This window comes from Athene cunicularia (assembly GCF_003259725.1).
Source record: "Athene cunicularia isolate RWA chromosome 1 unlocalized genomic scaffold, athCun1 chr1_part1, whole genome shotgun sequence".
Lineage (NCBI taxonomy): Eukaryota > Metazoa > Chordata > Aves > Strigiformes > Strigidae > Athene > Athene cunicularia.
Window position 1 is genome coordinate 21,012,605 of NW_020799091.1, and position 20,219 is coordinate 21,032,823.

Here is a 20,219-nt window from a genome sequence, read left to right on the forward strand (position 1 = left end):
CCTCCGGCTGCCGTCAGTGCGCGTCCCGAGGGGTGCGCAGCCCGCAGCTGGTTTGTGCGCAGTCCCCGGGACAAAACTTTGGAGCCCTCGCTGAGAGTGTTGCAATAGAACATAAATATTCCGACTATTATTGGAAAATCCAGTACTTACAAAAAAAAAAAAAAAATCTGTTCTTGTGATGCATGTAGGTACCACTTAAAAACAGGGTTGAAATGTGTCGGGGGACCCATCTATCATCAGTTATAGTTTGGTGATTAGGTGTACTTGGTAAAACATAAAACCCCCAAAACTTCTGTTCTTACAGATTTCAGATTTCAGTGTTGGAGGTGTGCTAGTTGACTTAAAATTACCCAATTCCTTGTATGGAATAATACAAATGCTTGTCAGTTACTTTGTCACAAAATAAAATTGCTCTCTACTTTGCATTTCGTGGGGATGAGAGGATTCATCTCGCTGTGCATACGAGTTGCAGTGTTCACAAGCAAACATTGAGGATTAAAATTCAGGTTTCTGTATGTGGTTATTCAGTCATAGAAGGCCTCTTGCTTTAGGAATAGACTTCAGGCGTTTATATCACAAATTTTTTTTTTTTTTTTTTTTTTTTTTTTTTTTGCAAGCTTCTTTGTGAGTAACTGCACTTTTCTTACGGATATTTTAAAAAACTGTTCCAGTGAAGTGATGACCAGAAGCTTTTTGAACTGTTCTTCTGGTTCTCTCCCTTTATTTTTAAGAAACTGTGTCTGAGAGTGTGTATAGTAAATACCTTGTTTATGTTTATATCTGAGAAATATTTTAAATGAAACAAAAGCAATAGCAGTGGGGTGGTAGAAAGGCTAGAGACCATAATGCTTTCTAAGAGGCCTTTAATTCTTGGTAAGCTACTTCTGCTCTCAGATCATCAGTATAATAAACACTTCTTTCTATGTATGAATGAATGTTATTTTTACTAGTGCTGTTCCAAACTTAAACCTTTTTCATTCATATCAAGTTGGAACCATGTCACTGTTCTTCTGTACTGTCTTGTCTTCTGGCTGCCGTTGCAGTGCGGGGGACTTGGGTTCTTCAGGCAGTTCAGGGCATAGCTGCTCACTCACCAGCTAGCACTGACTGCTCCACAGTCTCCTTCTGATGTTCTCCTTCCCAGGAACCAGATTCAAAGTTGTGTCCTGCCTCATAGCTTCAATCTGATTTGGGATTTGCTGTTCCTTTTCTGTGGCAGCACGGTGGGTGATGAGGATGAAGCTCAGTATTACTGAGTGGAACATGGGAGGATTTAGCTGTTCACCTCCATATGGGTTTAATCGGTTCTGAACAAGTTATAAGCACAATACAGTGTACTTGCCAATAATCACTTTCTTGTGTTGGATCATTAGTTACTTTTTCATACCCTCAGATTTCATAACAGCTCACTTTGCTAGTAGCACCCTGAATTCACTTCTTGCTAGATGCATTTAGATGTCATAGTTGAGTATTTCATGCTCTTAAGTATGGTTCCCTGTACAGTCTTCAAGAGTCTAATACAGACCTTTCTTTGTCCTTTGGTTTATAGACATTACTCCTTAGTTTCATACTGAATGACCAGTTGATCATACTCTTCTGTGAGTAGTACAGTCATGGTAGTTAAAGTTTATAATTTTTAGGTTGTTTATAATATGGCTTTAGTGTAAAAATAATGACATTTCTGTTCTGTAACCACATTACTATTTTAGGTAGACTTTTTAGTGTTTAAAAATGAGTTTTTTTAGAATATTTTCAGTATTCTGTCTCTGAATTCAGGCTTGTCTTACAAGGCACACGTCTTATATAACAGCTTGAGGTTTTTATATGTATAGGTTTTATTGACTTTACCATGTGAGAAAAAGAAGTGTTAACTATTTTTGTGCATGTTTTTTCAGGTCTGAAGCGAATTTTGTGTTGCAGTATTCCAAACAGTGATCTGTTAAGATCAGTTAGTCGTCCTATTTTTTTTATTATCTAAGGAGATGTGTTTTCATCTTGCTTGTTCTATTTCGTCCTTACTGCCACATTTTCCTGATAATATTTTTCAGTTTTACCGTGTCTGACTCTTGCTTGACCTTGCAGTTGATGTTTTCCTCACTTTAATAGGAAGTGATAGTTGCTATCAAAGCTGAATACTAACTCACAAGTTACCATGTGACTGTTGCGTACTCTGAATTTTAAAACTCTAAAAGCTGTAAATACCACAGGTGTGTAGAATGGTAATATTTGTTACATTCTACTGAATTATTTTCTCTGCTTCATGTCACCCAATAACCTTTGAAGGTTTTTTTCTGTGAACTTGCTGGTACATCACTGAAGACCCAGAGTCTTTAGTTACAGTGTGATTCTAAGAAAATTCTAGGCTAAATTCTGTTAATATATAATTAATGGTATTGTAAAGTTATGACCCAAAAGTGAGTAAAAAAAAAAAAAAAAAAAAAGTTTACAAATCAGCTAATAGGAACTGTTTAGTTTGTTTCCCCTGCAAGCAGCCATCTGTGTTTTTCCTGGTTTATTTCAACTAAATATCCTTTGGGATATTGCAGAGGTTAACATTTTCAGCCCTACCTAAAAATATTTTTCTTCCACCTCTCCTTCCTAAATTGTAGTCGTAGTTGTTCTGTGTGTTTGAAGCACATAAAACATGTAATTTCACTGCAAATGTAAAGGAAGTGGCTTTGTTATACTGTGTGTCCAAATCCTTCTGTAATGCATTCTCTTCGAACAGCTGTATTTCACAACCTTGGATACCGTACCTTATTCAGAGTGCCTACCAAACTTGTTTGGAGCATCATTTACTTGGAATTACATGTTTCCTAAGGAGATGCTGCTCTGAATCACAAGGAATGCTAGAACTCTGTAACAAGAGGCCTGGAGTTGAGTTGAGTCGAGTCAGTATCTAGTATTTTTGCTGCACAAGCATCCCAAGTACACTTTTTAACAAGTAAACTTTGTGTCTTGGAGAAATTAGTTGATCCTTCTTACTATTATTTTTAAGAGTTGAAATTGAAGTATCAGGATTCAGTATGCCGTTCTTTCCCATATTCATGGCAAAAAAAGTGGTCTGCAAGCTAAAAGTGATGTTTGAGATGTGGTATGTTCACTACTCAAGCTAGTGAGAATATTAGCACAGAAACATGCTGCAAATAGCACTTATGGGACTGACAAATAGAATATTTAAATAAGTGTGAAACCTTATTGACAAAAGAATGAGAGCATTCACATACCTGATGTGGAGTATCTTTGCCTTTGAACAAACGTTAGGAAGTTTTGTACCTTTTTTCATTCTTGCTCTTAATGTTGTGGTTTAGGTTTTATTCTTGACATTCCTTTTCATCAGTTTTCATAGTACGTGTGAGCAGATAGGACAAACCAGCTTACAGGAGTTAATTATAAATAACACTGGCCTTCATTACCATTCCTTTATTGTAGAAGGCAGTTATCTTCAGTCCTTTACTTGACTTGAAGGTCTTGATATTAATTATTCAGATATAATCAGAATACCAACATCCACCTCTATTTCCAATCCCATACATAGTTAAAAATAAGTTGTATAGTCAGCATAAAACTATGCTGAGAAAACTGATTTAAAAAAACCTGCTAATTTTTTTCCTGGGCTTGCAGCTTGCTGTCAGGACCTACAGTGCCTCAGGAGCATCATTTTGGGGATTGCAGTAGCTGAGCAGCCTGGCCTTTGAGCTTGAATAGTAGTGGTACAGACTGCATGCAGTTATTAATGCTATGAAGGTCTTTTATGAAGATGTGTTTGATAAAGATGCCCCTTCACTGACTCTGGGAGATGTTGAGTATGAACACTACCCTCCTCCTCCTCCACGTCTGTGCACTCCTGTAGCCGACTGCATGCTGTGAAGCAATTCCAGCAGATATACTTTCATTAGAGTTCTTATTGGGATCGTTAATGAGATGATGGCGTGGGTGAAGGTGGCAGAGTTTGTTAGGTTATGAGCTGACAGCTCCCGGGCACACCCACAGAGGACTAAAGGGGGACCATGGTGGATGGGGACCTCAAATAGTGTCCAGCCCTGGCTTCTCCCAAGCCCATCCCAGGAGCCACCAGCCCATTAGAGGTTCGTCTCCTTGAGCCCATAGGAGCAGGGGTGTACAGTGGCAGGTGGGAGCCCTGCCACAGAGACTCAGAGGAATGACCATCTTCTCTGGGCCCTGCCAGGGCTGGTCCCGGGCTGGTCTCCAGGTGTGACACCCATCAAGATGAGTCAATACTGGAGTGCCTGTGGGATGTAAGGGTGTTGCTGCCTAGGGGTGTGGGATGCATTGTGGGATGCAGGGGAAGAGATTTGAGATTGTGTAAGGCTTATTATGTGATGTGTAGGGGACGAACCAAAGGTGAGGAAAGAGATAGGTTCAGGTGGTTTGGGGAGAAGCAAGAGTGGGAAAATAGAGTAATAAGGGGATAAAAAGATCTGTATGTCTGTGAATAGGCTGCTGGCTGGTACACTTGTCTGACTGAGCCCTGTGCCTGATCTGCGCAGTATGTCCTGTCTTCCTGTTAAATTCTTTTCTGACTCTTTCTTGGGTGAGTGACTGAGGGGAGAAGGTGTACATCTCAGGGCTAGCAACTGGAGCCAAACCATGTGTCAGAGGGACCATGTGTCCATGGTGCCAGCAACTGGAACAAGTGCAGGTCTGGATGCCAGCAGTTGGGCTGGGATCTTGGATTGGAAAGCTGGGTGCCAGCAACCGGGGACACTTCATGGAGTGAGTAAAACTGAGTGTCAGCTGCTGGAGTGGAGTTGGGGACCTATTTATCTGTGCTGCAGTACTGGAGAAAGTGTGTGGCTGTTAGTGAAGATCAAGCTGGATCAGGTGGTGAGCGGGTGAATAAGGTGGGAGCTGGGAGGTGAGCATGTATCTCTTGAGAGCAAGACCCTGGGAGGAGACACTGGGGAGTCCTGGGCAGCAGAGACTGTAGGGTCAGAGGGTCTCCATGGGCGAGACATACAGGCAAGACTGCAGTGGGGTTGGGTACTGGGGGACCAGGGAGTCCCAGCCAGCTCTGTGTGACCAGCTGTACCAGCAGTGCAGTTGGGCTGAAGCCTCAGGGGCTCCTACACCCAGCCAGAGAGAAGAGCAGGATGAAGTTGTTGGCGTGAGTGCTCTGTGTGTCTGTGATCCGTGTGGCCAGTGCCATATACTTGGGGTGTGTGTGTCTGCCTGCTGGCAGTGGATTTTCAGCCTTGCTGCTGGTTGGACCTGGGCATGGAGCTGTGGCTGCTTGGCCTCTCAGCTGTCAGATGCAGCATGATGTCTTCTCCTAACAGAGTGGTGTATAATTACAAACACTGGGTGGTCTCTGTAATGACACTGTGTTTTCATTGCCTGTAACTGTATCAGACATACCTCTTTATTACCAATTACTCATTTTTTTGGTCTATTTGATCTTTTGGAAAAAATTATGAAGCTCTTTCCCAGAGTGAGGAATAGAAAATATTTCTGGTTTTGCCTGAATTTAGAGTCTTTAACATTCTTCCACTTTTGGCAGTCTGTGATGCAAGTTGTTAGGATTTATGCAACAGGAGCTTTGCCTGTAACCTTGGAATATTAGAAGAAAAAGTCTAATCCCTCAGAAATGTAAATAGGTCTTAGACTATACTCTTGAAGATAAAAAACATCACTACTTATACCTTCACATTACTGTAATTCTGCAACTAAACTTGATTGCTCAAAAAGGATTACCACAGCAAGTTTTGAGTGGTGCTTGCTATAAAAGAAGCCAGAATGATGATGGTGTTCTTAAATGTGTCCCTGTTCCTAATTTTCCCTCTTGTCAGTCCCCTGTTGTTTGGGTGGTTCTCATGTGAAAGTTGCATGCCACATTCCCTTTGCTCATGCTGCTGCTGTTGGAGTTGAAGCTGGCAGCCAGAGGACTGTTTGGATTGTAACTAAGATGTAAAAATGAAGAGAGTGAGGAATGCAGAATCCCGAGAGGCCTCTAAAAGCAAATGTAAAAACCTTGTTTGCATAGCTTTTAAGCTTTTGGCTTACTTGTGCAGAGGATATAAGTTCAGTGAGTGGAAACACATTATTTCAAAGAGGACTGAGCATTTTTTTCATTTTTTTTGTGTGTTGTGGTTTGAGCTCAGAGGGCAACTGAGAACCCTGCAGCTGCCCACTCCCTCCTTCCTCCTCAGGATGGGGAAGGAAAAAATAAAGTTAAAGGCTCAGGGATCATGATGAGTACAGGGAGGGATGATCCACCTGTTATGGTCACAAGCAAAAGACAGACTGTGCAAGTTTTAATCGTTGTCGGGATCAGGGACCACGTGGCTGTTGCCCCTCCCCCACCCGCGCAGGTCGGGCTGGAAGTTAGACACAGACCCCGGCTAAAATAACAAGAAATTTAATACAACAGAGTGATAGAACAATCTGAATAACAACAGTATCAATGGTAAACAACAATAAACAGCAATAACAGTGAACAAGACAAATGATATATAGAGAAATACCACTAGCTGGTTTACGGAAAGCAAAATTCCCTCCCGTACCCACCAAGGAGCAAGGAAAAGGTTCCGCCTCTGGACTTGATGTCAGCATGGTATGAATAACCCGGCTGGAGATCCCTTCCCCCTCTCTCTCTGCTGGGGAAAACTTTACTCTATCCTGGCTGAACCAGGACAACAGACTAATTAGGGAAAAGAACATAGATTTAATTCAGACACTAGCAACAACAGCATCAAACAGGCAGAGTAGGACAGTGAGAAGCATTATCACATCTTAAAAACACCTTCTCCCCACCCCTCCCTTGTTCCTCGGCTCAGCTCTGCTCCCGATCTCTTTACCTCCTTCCTGCCAACGGTGCAGGGAATGAGGGGTGTGATCAGTCTTGTCATTTCTTTCATCTTGGGGAGGGGGTGAGTCCTCACATTCTTCTTGTACTCCAGTGTGGTTCCCTCAGCCTTTCATGAACTTTCTCCAACGTGAGTCCTTCCCATGGGCTGCAGTGTTTCCCTAGCTGCTCTGGTGCAGGTTGCTCCCATGTGTTGTAATCCTCCCAGTGATGAACTAAAACAGCGGGAGCTTCTTCCCACAGAGTCCTGACCTTCTTCAGGCACAGCCACCTGCTCCGCTGTGGGGTCCTCCACAGGCCCCAGATCAGAATCTGCTCCACTGTGGACTTCTGGTGAGGGGCAGGAAGCCCTACTGTCTCACCACAGCATCCTTTCTTCTACTGACCTTGGTGTTCATATAGGTGTCCTCACAACTCCAACTCTTTCTCCAGGTTCTCCTTCCTAAATATATCGCAGAAGTGCAGCCACCGTTGCTAACTGGCTTGGCTGTGGTGCGAAGTTGGGTACGACTTGGAGTAGGGGGAGCTTCAAGAAGCTTCTCACAGGTGTCCATCACTGTAGCCCCCTCCCCTGCTACCCAAAACCCCACCACCCAAACCCAGCACATTGTGCAAGTCAAAAGAGCCTTGTAAAGGTGCAGCAAATAAGAGGTATATTGAAAGACCAATACTAGAAACCATGTTTGGTAAGAAAGGAAGTTGTTGACTTAAAAGGCTACTAAGATGGATGCCAGGTCAGTCGGATCTTTGATGTAACCAGAGGGAAAAAAAGAGTCTGAAATACTTAATGGCTTATAATTCCTACCTAAGTTAATAGAATTGATGTCACCATATTAATTTATTGTGATGCTTCCCCTAAAACTGAATTATAGCTGTTTAAAATATGTATGTGTGTGTGTTTTATTAGTGCTTTGTAGCTCAGATACTTTGGTTTATTATTTTAATTATAAAATAATGACAGGTTTTATAATAGTAATGACAGGCTTTTAATCTACCTCTTGGTCAGGTTTCTCAAAACAAAATCACCAAGTTTGGTAACTGTGGTAAGTAAAAGTCACTTTTTTCCCCCCTCTTTCTTCCCCTTTTTCTGACATTGCTGTTTGAAGGCTCAGGATGAACTTTATAAAAGCTGCATGTCCTGTTGTCATCACTATAGACTAGCTCAGGCTGCTTAGACAGCAAATTTGGGGTCTGGAGAAAAAATAAATTTTGCATAATTTCATGGAGACTCTGTATGCAACATCTTCCACATTCCAGTGGTAGAATCTGTGTTTCTTACCTGTTTTTTTTCTTTTGTTCTCGGGGAGGAGCCGTCGCACATACCCCACTGCCTCTACCTGGGAAAGCAGCAGTAACTGGCAAGGTTGCTGATGCTGTACTTAGTATCTAGGTGCAGGTAACTTGAACAGCTGGGCAGATACTCAATTTCTATGAATGCCGTTGATGTGACTGGATGTGCAATGTCCTCACAGTCCAATGTATGCTTAAAAATGGATTTGAAGTACCCCAAGCCCAGCTGCTACTGAGATCATACTAATAACCTTATATGAGAGAGAGACTTCTGTGAGGAACCTTAAACCAATTGCCGAGAAGCAATACTACAATTTTTGCGATGTTTCTCTACTGTTGGTTTCTGTGGAAGTCGTGGATGCTTTCCTTTGCAAAGCCCTTCAGATGCAAACTCTCAGAGGAGAAAGTTATGACCTGTGAATATTTGCATGTCTGTCTGGCACAGCTTTTGCTGGATGGAATGGTTTCCCCATGGAACAAAGGAATATATAAGTAAGTTGATCAAGGATTATTTATATGTTGTTTAAGAACTTGTGACTGATTCTGGAGGCTTGTTTAGGAATCTTTAGCTAAAGTATTGCTTGTGGGGAATTACTCTAAAATGAGGAAGAAGTTCTGTGATAGCTGGTCAGAAGTAAAATATGAAAACTGTGTTCAAGCAGAACTGAAAAATAACTGCAGAAAGAGTAACTACACCTTGGTCTCCATTACACTTGTACTCATTTAGTACCAATTTGTTTCCTGTTGCCAGGGAAAACTAAAGCATGCATAAAAGCAATACAGACAGAAGAAAAAGTGTGTCTGTGTTTATAAAGTGTCACCAGCCTTTCCTAACAGATGAATGAATCCATGATCACAAAAGTGAAGGGAGATGGTAAAATCTATGTTAAGACCATAACAAACTGAAGAAGGTTAGATCTAGACTGACAGATGTAGGCTGCTGTGTAATTGCATAATGTTTTCTCATTAGCTGCTGAAGGAAATTCTGTACTGCTTATTTTTATTCCCTGTTGTGCATATGCAGTGTATGCATTTAAACTAAGACCTCTTGTGTTTTCTTTGTAGACTTTAATAACCTACATGGTAATAAACCACTCTGTTAGATGTTTAGAGCCCAGCATTAACTTGTTAGATGTTCGCATGGACCTGCCATATAAATTGCTTGCTTTTTTCTCAGTCCTGTTTCTGCTATTGGATGATGACTCTTCGCTTCCCTAGTCTCAATTTTAGCTTGGCAACAAAATTGATACTCAGCCTTTTTTTTTAATCTGTAGCAAAACAGCAAAATCTTGCTATGCTGTTAATACCATGACGATGTGGTGAGACATGGCTTCCTTGAAGTATGAGTTGAAGTCTTGTTGGCAGTTACCTTTTTTGCACAGTCTACACACACACTTGTACTATCAAGGTGATGATTGTATTGCTTGTGTAGCCCCAACACTAGCAACCATTCTGGCACATCATAGCTGGGAGACCTAAACAATAAATACCCTCTTTATTACCTCCTACCTTCAGTTCCTCAAGCCTTCAGTGCTACCCATGTCAGTGCTGTTAATGCTTAGCTTTGTATACTAGGTGTTAGAGACAGGTACATAGCTTTACTTTTCTGTCTTGCAGTTATCTTTGGTTGACATATATAGTTGCTTACAGTTAACTAACCAAATTGTTAGTTTATGCATTCAATTTATATAATAAAAGGCTTACGTTACCCATTCATTGATTTTACCATTAACTTCAACCATGTACTAAAGAGCAGTTACTTAAATTTTATTTGAGATTGAAATTAATTCATGAAGAGAACTGAAAGACTGAGATTGAAGAAATTATCTATAATTTGCATAATTTACACTCTCTGATGACTTTTTATGTGAGCATAGTTATTTAATTGCTTTAGTGTTAGTCTGGTCAGTTTGTTCTAGAAGATGCTGGTAATGTAAAGGTTGGCCATTTTGGATGGTGGTAGATCATAGTCACAAAGATGAGCTCTTCCACTGTTACATAAAGCTAGTGCAGTTTGACAGCTAGTAGTTGCAGTGATTTTACTGTCATCTGACTGCTTGCTATTGTACTGGTGGTGTTTTAATTGTGCTCAAAATAGGTCTGCTGTGGTTGAAAGACTTTAGGAAGAACACAAGTGAAGTGACAGCAGGGAAGAACATACCCAAGGTGAGGTGACAGGGACAGTGCTTTTCAGTGTATTACACCAGTTTTGCACACTTTATTTCTACTCTTCAGTTAGTGTTGCAATTGTTGTATTTGCAACAGCTTTAATTGTTTTTAATATGTCAAAATGTTTCTTGTAATCTTGGTGCATAGGAATCGGAATTATCTTAATAAAAAACTCAAGGTGATTATGGTAGCCTCTTTATTGCATAAATCATTGCAGTGAAGAAGCTCTCCATTTCCTTTATGTAAGTGCATAAAGTGGCAAGTTCTTGTGTTTCACAAATAACTTTTTTCCTTTTCCTCATATTTAGGAAGGCTGTGGAAGAATTACTTAAAGAGGCAAAACGTGGGAGAACCAGAGCTGAAACAATGGGAGCTATGGGTTGGTAAGTTGTGCCAAGAGGAAATGAATGTTATGACCAATGCCAAAATAAATTTTACATTTAGTGTGTGACAGAAGCCTCTACTTTTTAATTTGCTTCATGTTTAAATAATTTTTCTTCATCTAGGTATTAATTTGTCTGGGCAAAAATTTGACTCCAGATAGGAAAGAATCTTTTTCAAGTAAATTTCACCTGCATGAAATTGCTTGACTGAATGTGTTGAAGTTAAAGCAATTGGAAGACTGAGAATATCTTCTGTAATAATATTTCCTTATAATAGATAGAATTGCAAAGTTTGGATTGAAACTTCATTAGTCTTTAAAGTACTGGGTAGCTTCAGTGTGCATGTATTGACATACTGGCCACATGTTACTGGATTAGATTCTGTTTAAGTTGAAAGAATTCATAACCTGACAAAAAACTAAACCCTTAAAACAATAAAAATAGTAAATGATCCCCTGGTAGAGAATCCATGTGTAAATTGCAGCCAAAAATGAAGTCAAAGTATAATCCAATTTTGGAAGAAGGCATTTTTTAATACTAAAAAAAATCCTCAAACCCAGGGGCTAATTTGTATTGCAAGTGGGAAAAGAATCAAAGTATTTAAATCTTAAGTGAAATATAGTACTAATTCTTCAATGCAATATTTCAATTTTTACATCTAGATTATCATGGAATGTAATGCATGTAATTGTAATTAAAGGAGTAATAACATGATGAGGAGAGTCATTCATCTTAAAATAATGTATATGACTTTGATAAGAAGCTGTTGGATCAGGGGATGTTCACACAAGTAGTGCATCAGTTGACTGCGTTAAATTCATTTTTAGATAAGGTTTGGCTTCCTCTACCAACAGTAGTAAAAGATAAGCCTGTGCTGTTAATGAAGTTCTCGGCTGATTTCTTGTCTATGTTTGTTTCAGTGGCTCTGAAGAGATTAAAATAGTTTCTTGCTGTAAAAAAGTTGATGTTTTCTAAACAAGCTTGGGGCTTTACATATATCTATATATATAGAGATATATATATAGATATATATAGATAGATATAGATAGATAGATAGATATAACCCAGTATTTCTTCAGGGGTGCAGTTTATAGCCTTTATGTTAAGATAGTTAAATTGGTTTAATCCCCTAGAGTGGTTATAGCTGTACTGATACAGCATGTTTTTACCTGTCAGCCTTGCCAAATGGCCAGGTAAACCAGTGCAGATAATTAGCACTGTGAAGTCTTGCATGCATCTATTTACTGTGAATTTGCAAGTTAATTGCAGGTATGGAGACTGAAGAGTTCTGTTGGGAGATAACCAAGTGCCCCTGTGCAACTTTGTTGCCACTTGTGCAGTCTGGAGTATCTGCCAGGAGTGTGTATGGGCTTCTAGTCCTGGCTCTGGCTACTCCTTATATCTTGTCTGCAAAAGAGTAGTGGTCCTACTCAGGTGGCTATGATGATCAGCTCGGGGTAACACAGTATGCTAAAGCCTGATGCCCAAGACCTGCCAGAGGAAGGGATAGCCAAGGGTGACCTGTTCTTCAGAACAGCTGCAGATTCCAGTAGAGTGAAATAGTGTCTGACTAGGCCAGGGTTGTGTTAAAGGTGTAGGAGAGGATTGTCAAGAAGGCTCCAGGCAGAGAAAGACTGTTGACATAGGGATTGGCATGGTGGTATCCTGAACTGAGACTGTTGAAGTAAGGATCCTTTCAGCTGCAGAGGAACATGAGAATAGCTATACTGGGTCAAACAAAGGATCCATCTCTGCAGTGCCCTGTCTCCATCAGTGGCCAATACCCAGTGCCTAGGAAATGGAGGAAGAAAATTACAAGGAAGTAGCAGTACTTCCTCAAGGTGCTATTCCAGCTTCAGGCAGTCTGCAGCTCAGGATATCTTGCACTCAGAGATCTTTTTTTTTTTTTTTTTGTATATGATGCTTCTCCAGGGATTTTCCCCTCTCTGAATTTATCCTTAGAGAGACTGGTAGTAATCCCATTTATCACAAATGTGATGCTGTACAGTTTGGCATAGGCTAGCATACAGCTGGTGTTTGTGGCTGTAAGGAAAGTATAAAGGCCCCCATAGGCAGAATCCCAATAAGTCTTCAGTTCCCAGTTCTGCAAGCTCAAGAGACAGAACAGCAGCTGGAAGCTGCCACCTGCTCTCTTCCCTTCAATATTTTTCATGCCCCATTGTGCTGTTCTGGTCCTTCTGAACTGGCCCAACAACTAGGTATTACAAATCTGTGTAGGAGGTGAGATAACCAGAAAGCTATTTGGAAGGAAAGTTAACTATGTTTAGTTGACTTATCACACTCCAGCAAAATGCCATCAGATGTAACTTATGTTACAGTAAATCCTGAAAGGCTTCAGAGATTAGATCCAAGACTAACATGTAACCTTGCAACTGTAAACTACTGAGAGGAAGGCAAGTCCAACTTGTATAAAAGCACAGTCTTAACAGGTAAAACACAAAACCTTCCTTCCTTGCCAAACTCAAAATGCTTACAGGTGTGTTTCATGAGGACTTCTGGGATTTCCTCAGCCCTTTGTCAGAGGAGTCCTGGAGAAGAGATGCACAAACCCTGGAGACATCCTAGTGTAAGGCCATCAATCCTGCATTGGCACTGGATAGTTGAAGCAACTCGGCCTATGAAGAAAAGATTTGTTCTGCCATCTGTCTTTGGGTAAGGAGAAGCAGAGGCTGCTACTTGCTCATATTTCACTGATTCCAGTTTATGTTGCTCTCCAGCAGCTGTTGAATACTGGGAAATACATTTCTGGAGTCAGAGGCATTTGACAGGAATTGGTTAAAGGGAGGCATGTGGGGAGGTGGCATTCCTGGGGAACTATATTGTACATACCATTACAGAGGAGTAGTGTCTCCTTGTGGGTGTTGATGCCAGCCAAACCTTAGCCAGCAAGGTTCTGAATGCTGTTTTAGGACTGCTTTCAGGTTCAAGCCACTGCTCCAGTACTGTCCAGAGTGATTAATTCTCCATAGCTCGAGTGCACTTTTTGAAGAAGTTCCCCAAGCACCCCTACTTTAACTTTTTTGTTGTCTCCTCATGGAGATGGATAGTCGACTGCTGTTTGAACCTAAATTTCAAGCTTCCAAGCTAGCATAGCTAACAGGTGCAGAAAAAAAACATACCAAGCAGTCATCCTTTAGCCCACGGTGTGGTATAAAGACTTAGCCTTGAAATATGACACAGTGTTGCTATTATTTCCTCCAGTTTGGGAATATGTTGTCAGTGTCACGTCTTGCAAGTTTGTTGTGGATGACATGGATAGGCGCTGCAACCTGTAAGGGTTAGATGGTAGTAGAAGGGCTTGTCCCAAACAGTTGGTGGTGATAGCAGGCAAGAGCTTCTGTGGGAAGGGACTGAGACTGGACATGCGGCAACTGTCGGTATTGCCAATGGGCTGCATAAGCTCTTGGTTTGTTAAGAGTTCTAGATTACTGTGCTCCGTGCTCTCAGGACTCAGATTGGCAGTATCTAGGTCCATGGCAAATTAAACCGAGAAATACTGGATATTCATATTTGTAGATCTCATTATTAGCTCTTGAATATTGACTTGTTCCTTGGATGTCCTCAAGATTATTGCTCTTGGCACTGCAGTATTTGTAGTTCCTGCAGTGCTCCTTTTGTGTGCACTGTGTGGCCACAGTGATTCTTGTTGGGGGTCTCCTATGTCCTTATACCACATGCTGTAGGTCCTGATGATGATGCGTCTAGTTCAAGCAGTAGAGCTAATCACAAGTAAGAAAATGTGTAAGACAAGGGGAAGGGAGGATCCTCTTCTGAAAGTATCTTAATCCTTGGAAATGTTGAGCAATAATGAGCAGAATATGTGGATGAATATCAGCAATGCTGCTGTGATGCTGGAACTTGTGAAATGAGAAAAGACATCAGAGCAATTGTCTAGAAGTTAACATTTGAAGGACCAGTTGGATCCAGGATGGGGAGTTGTGGACAAATAGCGTAAGAACACTTGAAATGGTTAGATTTATTTATCCTTGATTCACCAGAGAGAATTGGACACAGATGGAATAGGGATTTTCCATCGTGTGCCTGGGTAAATGCAAGCTAAAAGCTCAGCTTTCCTTAAGTGTTTTTGTTGGTCCGATGTACATAATTCATAAGCTTCCTTACTGCATTGGAGTTGGGTCCCACTTTAAGGGGTTTTTCTGCTTTAATTGAGAAAGGTAGTTAAAATACCACAAAAACTACTGTGTGGAAAAGTTCTTGAGGCTTTTTTTTTTTTCCTCTAACATGTAATTCTGGTCACAAGTGAGATAAGGGTGAACTGAACGTAATCTTCATGGCTCACTTGAAAAGCTTACCTAAAATAAGATATGCAAAACAGGATATTTTGGGATGGTTATTCAGCTATACATAGTAACAGCAGATGAAACTGAAAAAAGAAGATACATTTTGGAAGCATTAAATTATTTTTAACCCTATTTCTTGTAAAGCAATCCTAAAATTGCTTTCATTCCTATAGATGGCTTTCTGCTCAATACTGAATCTGTTAGAAGTACTCCAGAATACAAAATAAGATGAGGTGGTGTTTGAGGGCACCAGAACTGCAAAATGCTGTATTGCATCTTGTCTTTGAATGGGTGTTTCATGACTGTGCAGAAACACTGCAATGTGATTCCCCTATGCCTTTCATTTGGAGAGGAGGAGAAACAGGGTACAGACAGAGATTGCAAAGTAAATATGTTTAAATCTTGTGATCAGAGCACAGGTTTCCATCCAAAGTCCTGCCAGCTGTATTTAGCTGCCAGGACCATATATAAAAGCTTTCAGTGTCCTCCCTGGCTTCCTCTTTTGTGAGATCCCCTGTGAAAGGATAACAGCCTAGATTAGTTGATTTGGCAAAACAACCTCCAGCTGCTTTTTTTTTTGCTTTTTTTTTTTTTTTCTTCAGTCACTCTTCTGTTAAGTACTGTATTTTCCATGGCACTTTGGAAGTGGTAGAAATGTCCTTGTAAGTTCATCCATACTGAACTTTGTTTCCTGGAAAGATGTAATTTTACTCTGTATGCTGAGGCTGACTGTGCCAAACATATTTGATATGTCCAGTTACTCAGCAGAGGAAAGACTGGTGCATGGCACTATACTCTTGGGTCTTAAATGCTGTCAGCATGTTTTACTGATAAGAAGTTGTATGGTGCACTTTTGTGCTGAACTGCACTGCTACAATTGATGAGAGGTATTGGCTGGAAATTCTGTGTTATTGCACAGAAATTGGCTTAAAATGTCAAAAGTAAAGGTTTGACCTGTGTTCACAACAACTGATTTAATCTTATTTTCTTGCTCAAAATGCAACGTTGACTTTCACTGCACAGTAGAGAGGTTTTGGGATGTGCAGGACTTATCTGTGGAGGGAGACAAGATTCTCTGAGTAAGAATAGCTTGGTTTAGCTTATTGGAGCATGCAGTGGAGTGAATACGTTGCTGCAGAACTGGAGTCCATTTTGTAGACAAGACTGCTCTAGAATTGCAGGTTGTGTGCTTTGGTCATGCCTGCAGCCCTGCTTCAGGTGCTTTAACGTTCTTTTAACATGTCTTTGGTTTTTGGTTTGGTTTGTTGTGTTTTTTTTTAAGAAAAGCTTGTAAAATCTGTTCTGTGGCACTGTTTACTAGTCAGCAGTATTGGGTTCCACCTTGCATAGGCTGAGCTTACCTCCCAGCCCTTCAGAACTTATGCTGAAGGCAAACCTGTCATTGGATTGAGCGTTGCAGGATCAGACCTAGAGCAAGCCAAAGGCTTGTCTTTGGGGAGGTCAGTTTTCTCACCATTAGAAATGCTCTCAAAGATATCAGTGGATTAATATAGTTCACTTTTAATCTTCACAGTTCCATATATACCATGGATATATGTAAACATTATGGGCTTGTGTGTGTGTAATGTAGCATGTGCCATACATCTCATTTCCTTCAAGACTTAAAGGCAGAATTTGATTTGAAGTCTGAGGTCAATAAAACTAAGGACTAATGTTTCTCTTCAGTGCTATAACTTACTGCTGCTTTGTGAAAGCCCAGTGGCTCATTTTTATCACTCTCTGATAGGGATCTAATGGCATTTCTTAACTGACTCTGAAGCCCTGAACTTCTTATCAGTTTTCATTCTTAGTATAGCTCAGGCAGCACTCACGGTGCCAAAAAGAAATAAATACTTCAGCAAGGCGAATTTATTTGGGGCAGATTGTCTCATTCTGGTGCTATATATGTATTAGTGCTTAATCAATGCATTATCTCTAAAGAAAAAGCAACAGAACAGAAAAAATTGTGAAATAGTTTTTGCCTGAATGCAGCCTAGAGAAAGCTGCCCTCCTTGGTGGGAAATGTTGAGGTGCAACAGTGTGATGCTGGCATAAGACATACCGAGGACTTAAATGTTGGCTGTTTTGTGTTGTGAGTATAACTGGTGCCATGGCATGTTCAGCACCATGTTTGTAGCTGATGTAGCTTGAAGTAGAAACCCTATTCTACTAACATATGTTAGCCTTGTATTTTTATTCAGTAATACAGTTAAGGGATAAATACTGTCTCCCTAATTTACAAAACACCTATACTAGATACAATCCAGACTTCAAAAATTTTTTTTTTAAAACAGGATTTGAGCAAAACTGTAGATTTATATGCAGAAAGCTTAGAAAGCTCTAAAACTAGCTATGGTGTAGAAATGTGTCAAGAAGTACCTAGCAGAAGATAAAACAGTGTAGCTGTTTAGTGTATACTTCTAACATTACTCTCATAATTTTTTTAAGGATTTAGGACAAGAACAAGTATCAGTAATGCTTAGTAGGCAGACCTGTAGCAAAACACCATGGTAACTGCCATGTCCAGTTAAAAGTCATGAAGTATGCTAAATAATCGGATATGATCTTCATTACAATTTTCTTGTTGTTCTGATACCTCTGATACTCAGAGATGTCAAAGGTTTTTAAATGGTCATGGTTTTTAAATGGTCAGTTTCTACACTTAAACAAAATATTTAGGTAGAATATGATCTTAATTATTGATCTTAGAATCTGATCCTGCAATGATCTTAGTGTTGTGGTGTTAGGATTCGTTGAGTCCATAGTTAATTCAGTAAGTGGCACTGTGATCTCTAACAGCTCTGCTTTTTTAGAGTAAACCTGTAACTTCTCCATTAGCATACAGACTCAAAAATGTTGTAAAGACAAACACCATGGTGGCTCCCACTATAAACAAAGTCTTCAGAGTGATTTCTGTTTACTGCAGGAATATATTCAAACTTGATTTTTCTCATTCCATTATTTAAGAGATGATAAATCGGGAATAAGTGGAGTACAGCTGATGCCAGCAAGATCAAGGAAATGTACAGTACTTGTTTACTAAAACTAGCTGATAAATTATGTGCAGAAGTGTTAAGTTGAAAGAGGAGAAAGAAACAACGGAAAAGAATTGGATAAGTATACTTTCTGTTTAAGAAGTAATAAAACATTTTATTTGGTGGTTGCCAGATAAAAGTTAAAATCGTTATCCCTCGTACATGTTTATTGCTACAGCTGTTTGCATTCTTCATGCAAGTGTATCTTTTACTTTCTGAGTATCTCAGTTCATTACATAATGCTAACTTTAGAAGATTATGATCTTATAAACCATTCTGATTTGACTTAGAATATGTTACTAAACATTTGATTCCTGAATACCTAAAAAGCACCATCAACCTTAAAATATATTCTCATCCTCTGCTTCCCCCTGCACACATTACATTGTGAAAATCGTGGATTTTCACTGTGCTGAAGTAGAATAACTTTCATCCTATAAAGAGTAAGATAAAAGGAGAATGGAGACAACCTTGAGCATATCTTTCTGTACTGAGAGTTTACACTAGGTGGCATGCAAGGAGAGCCAAGTGCACAAACCTGTCTTAAAATAATTGACGTTAAGATCTCAGACTTGTTTCAGGATGTTTTTATCTTGTCTTTTGATCACTTTTAAATGTCTTTACAGGTTGAAATGTCCTCTTGCTGGTACAAATAAAAGATTTCTTATTAATACCATCAAAAATACGTTACCATCTCAAAAAGAACAAGACCAAGAACGTGAGCAAAGAGAAGATGGTAAGGAGCCTGAGCCAAACAAAAGCAGGAAAGAAGAAAAACCAAAGAAATGCAGAATTCACCCATATACACCCAGCTTTCAGTCCAGAAGGAGAGTCAGCTACTCTCCTCCAAGGCACCGAAGCAGGAACCAGCACACAAAGGATAAGCATGAAGAACGATCAAGCAAACGATGAGAAGAGAGTTATGAATATGGGTTTCGTTACAAGCCAGGAATGTCATTAAGTGTCAGACTGCAGGGATGTCTCAGTTTTTCAGGAAAAGATACTGTTCAGAGTTGAATTTTGAACCTCGTTCTTGTGTGAGAAGTAACCTTGAGGTAGCTTTAGAAAACTTTTCTTTGGGACCTGTAAAAGAAAAGCAAAGTGCAGCATAAATCTTTTGGTCATTTTAGAACAGACATTCCTTTCCCTTTGGTCCATTCCTCTCTCCCCTTCTGACTAAGCTTAGGGTCTTGGTGATGGAGCGTGTCACTGTCTGATACAACTTGTTTAATCATGTCACTCTTTTGGAAATAAATTTAAATTAAGCAGAAAATTATTTATTGTGTAAAATTGGCAGAACTTCTTTGCTGCTAACCTATAAGGGAGTTTTGTGTGTTTCAGTTAGTTTAGTTTTACAGAATCTAGAAGAGAAAGCTGGTCAGTCCCTGGCCAAGCACGTGCAATTTGTATAGAGTATAAGAGTTTGCTTTCTTTAGTATAAAAGGAACAAATTTTAAATGGGCACTGCTGGTTTTGATTTCCAGAAGGAACTACCAGGAAATACTGATTTTGCTTGTTATTGTATATCCACAAACCTGTCATAGATAATAATATAACATTACCCCTAAAAAGCCATAACTGCAATAATTGTCTCTGTTTAGACTTCCCTCTGTAAGGAAGTAGTTTGAACAGTCTGTTGTCATGGTGCTTTCAAAACAAACCTTGAAGACAAAATTATCATGTTCTCTGTCCACTGCTAGGAAGTTTCCAAGTAAATGTGTAACATTAGAAATGCAAAGGTGATCCTTAAAAATAGTCAAATGCTCACTTTGCAAGCCTGTGTGACAGTTCTGTAGTGGTACAGTTCTTAAACTTGTGACTTGGAGCACATATAATACACATTGGCGTATTCTGTGTCTCACTTCTGTTTGTGTTACAATAACAAACTTCTGTGTGAAGTATTTTGTATTTCAGTATTCTCAAAAATGATTGTTTTGAACATAGGTTTCCGTTTTTAAGTGTGTTGACAATAAAATCGAATATGTTCATTAAAAGTGCTTTGTGGAATTGATGCTTTTCATGGGTTTCTTAACTGACATCGGCTTCTCTCCTATAAGTGGAAGGAGGATGGGCGCGGCATGGTCCGTCAGTGCTGTGTCAGGGCAAGAGTGCCATCTATAGGCTTAGCTATACCCCGTCTTGCTATGCTTACCCATCTCTCTTGAAAAGATCATCGTGTTAGCTGGGAGATGGG

The 20,219-nt window shown here is 39.9% G+C and overlaps 1 protein-coding gene across 1 annotated transcript; it reads left to right on the forward strand.

The window, feature by feature from the left end:
• Nucleotides 1-4,874: 4,874 nt before the first annotated feature.
• On the forward strand, nt 4,875-20,019 carry POLR1D (RNA polymerase I and III subunit D). The gene is made up of 3 exons (XM_026854215.1): nt 4,875-4,879; nt 10,594-10,668; nt 18,652-20,019. The coding sequence occupies exons 2-3, from the start codon at nt 10,652-10,654 to the stop codon at nt 18,935-18,937; spliced, it is 303 nt and encodes a 100-aa protein (XP_026710016.1). The 5' UTR covers nt 4,875-4,879; nt 10,594-10,651; the 3' UTR covers nt 18,938-20,019.
• Nucleotides 20,020-20,219: the final 200 nt, after the last annotated feature.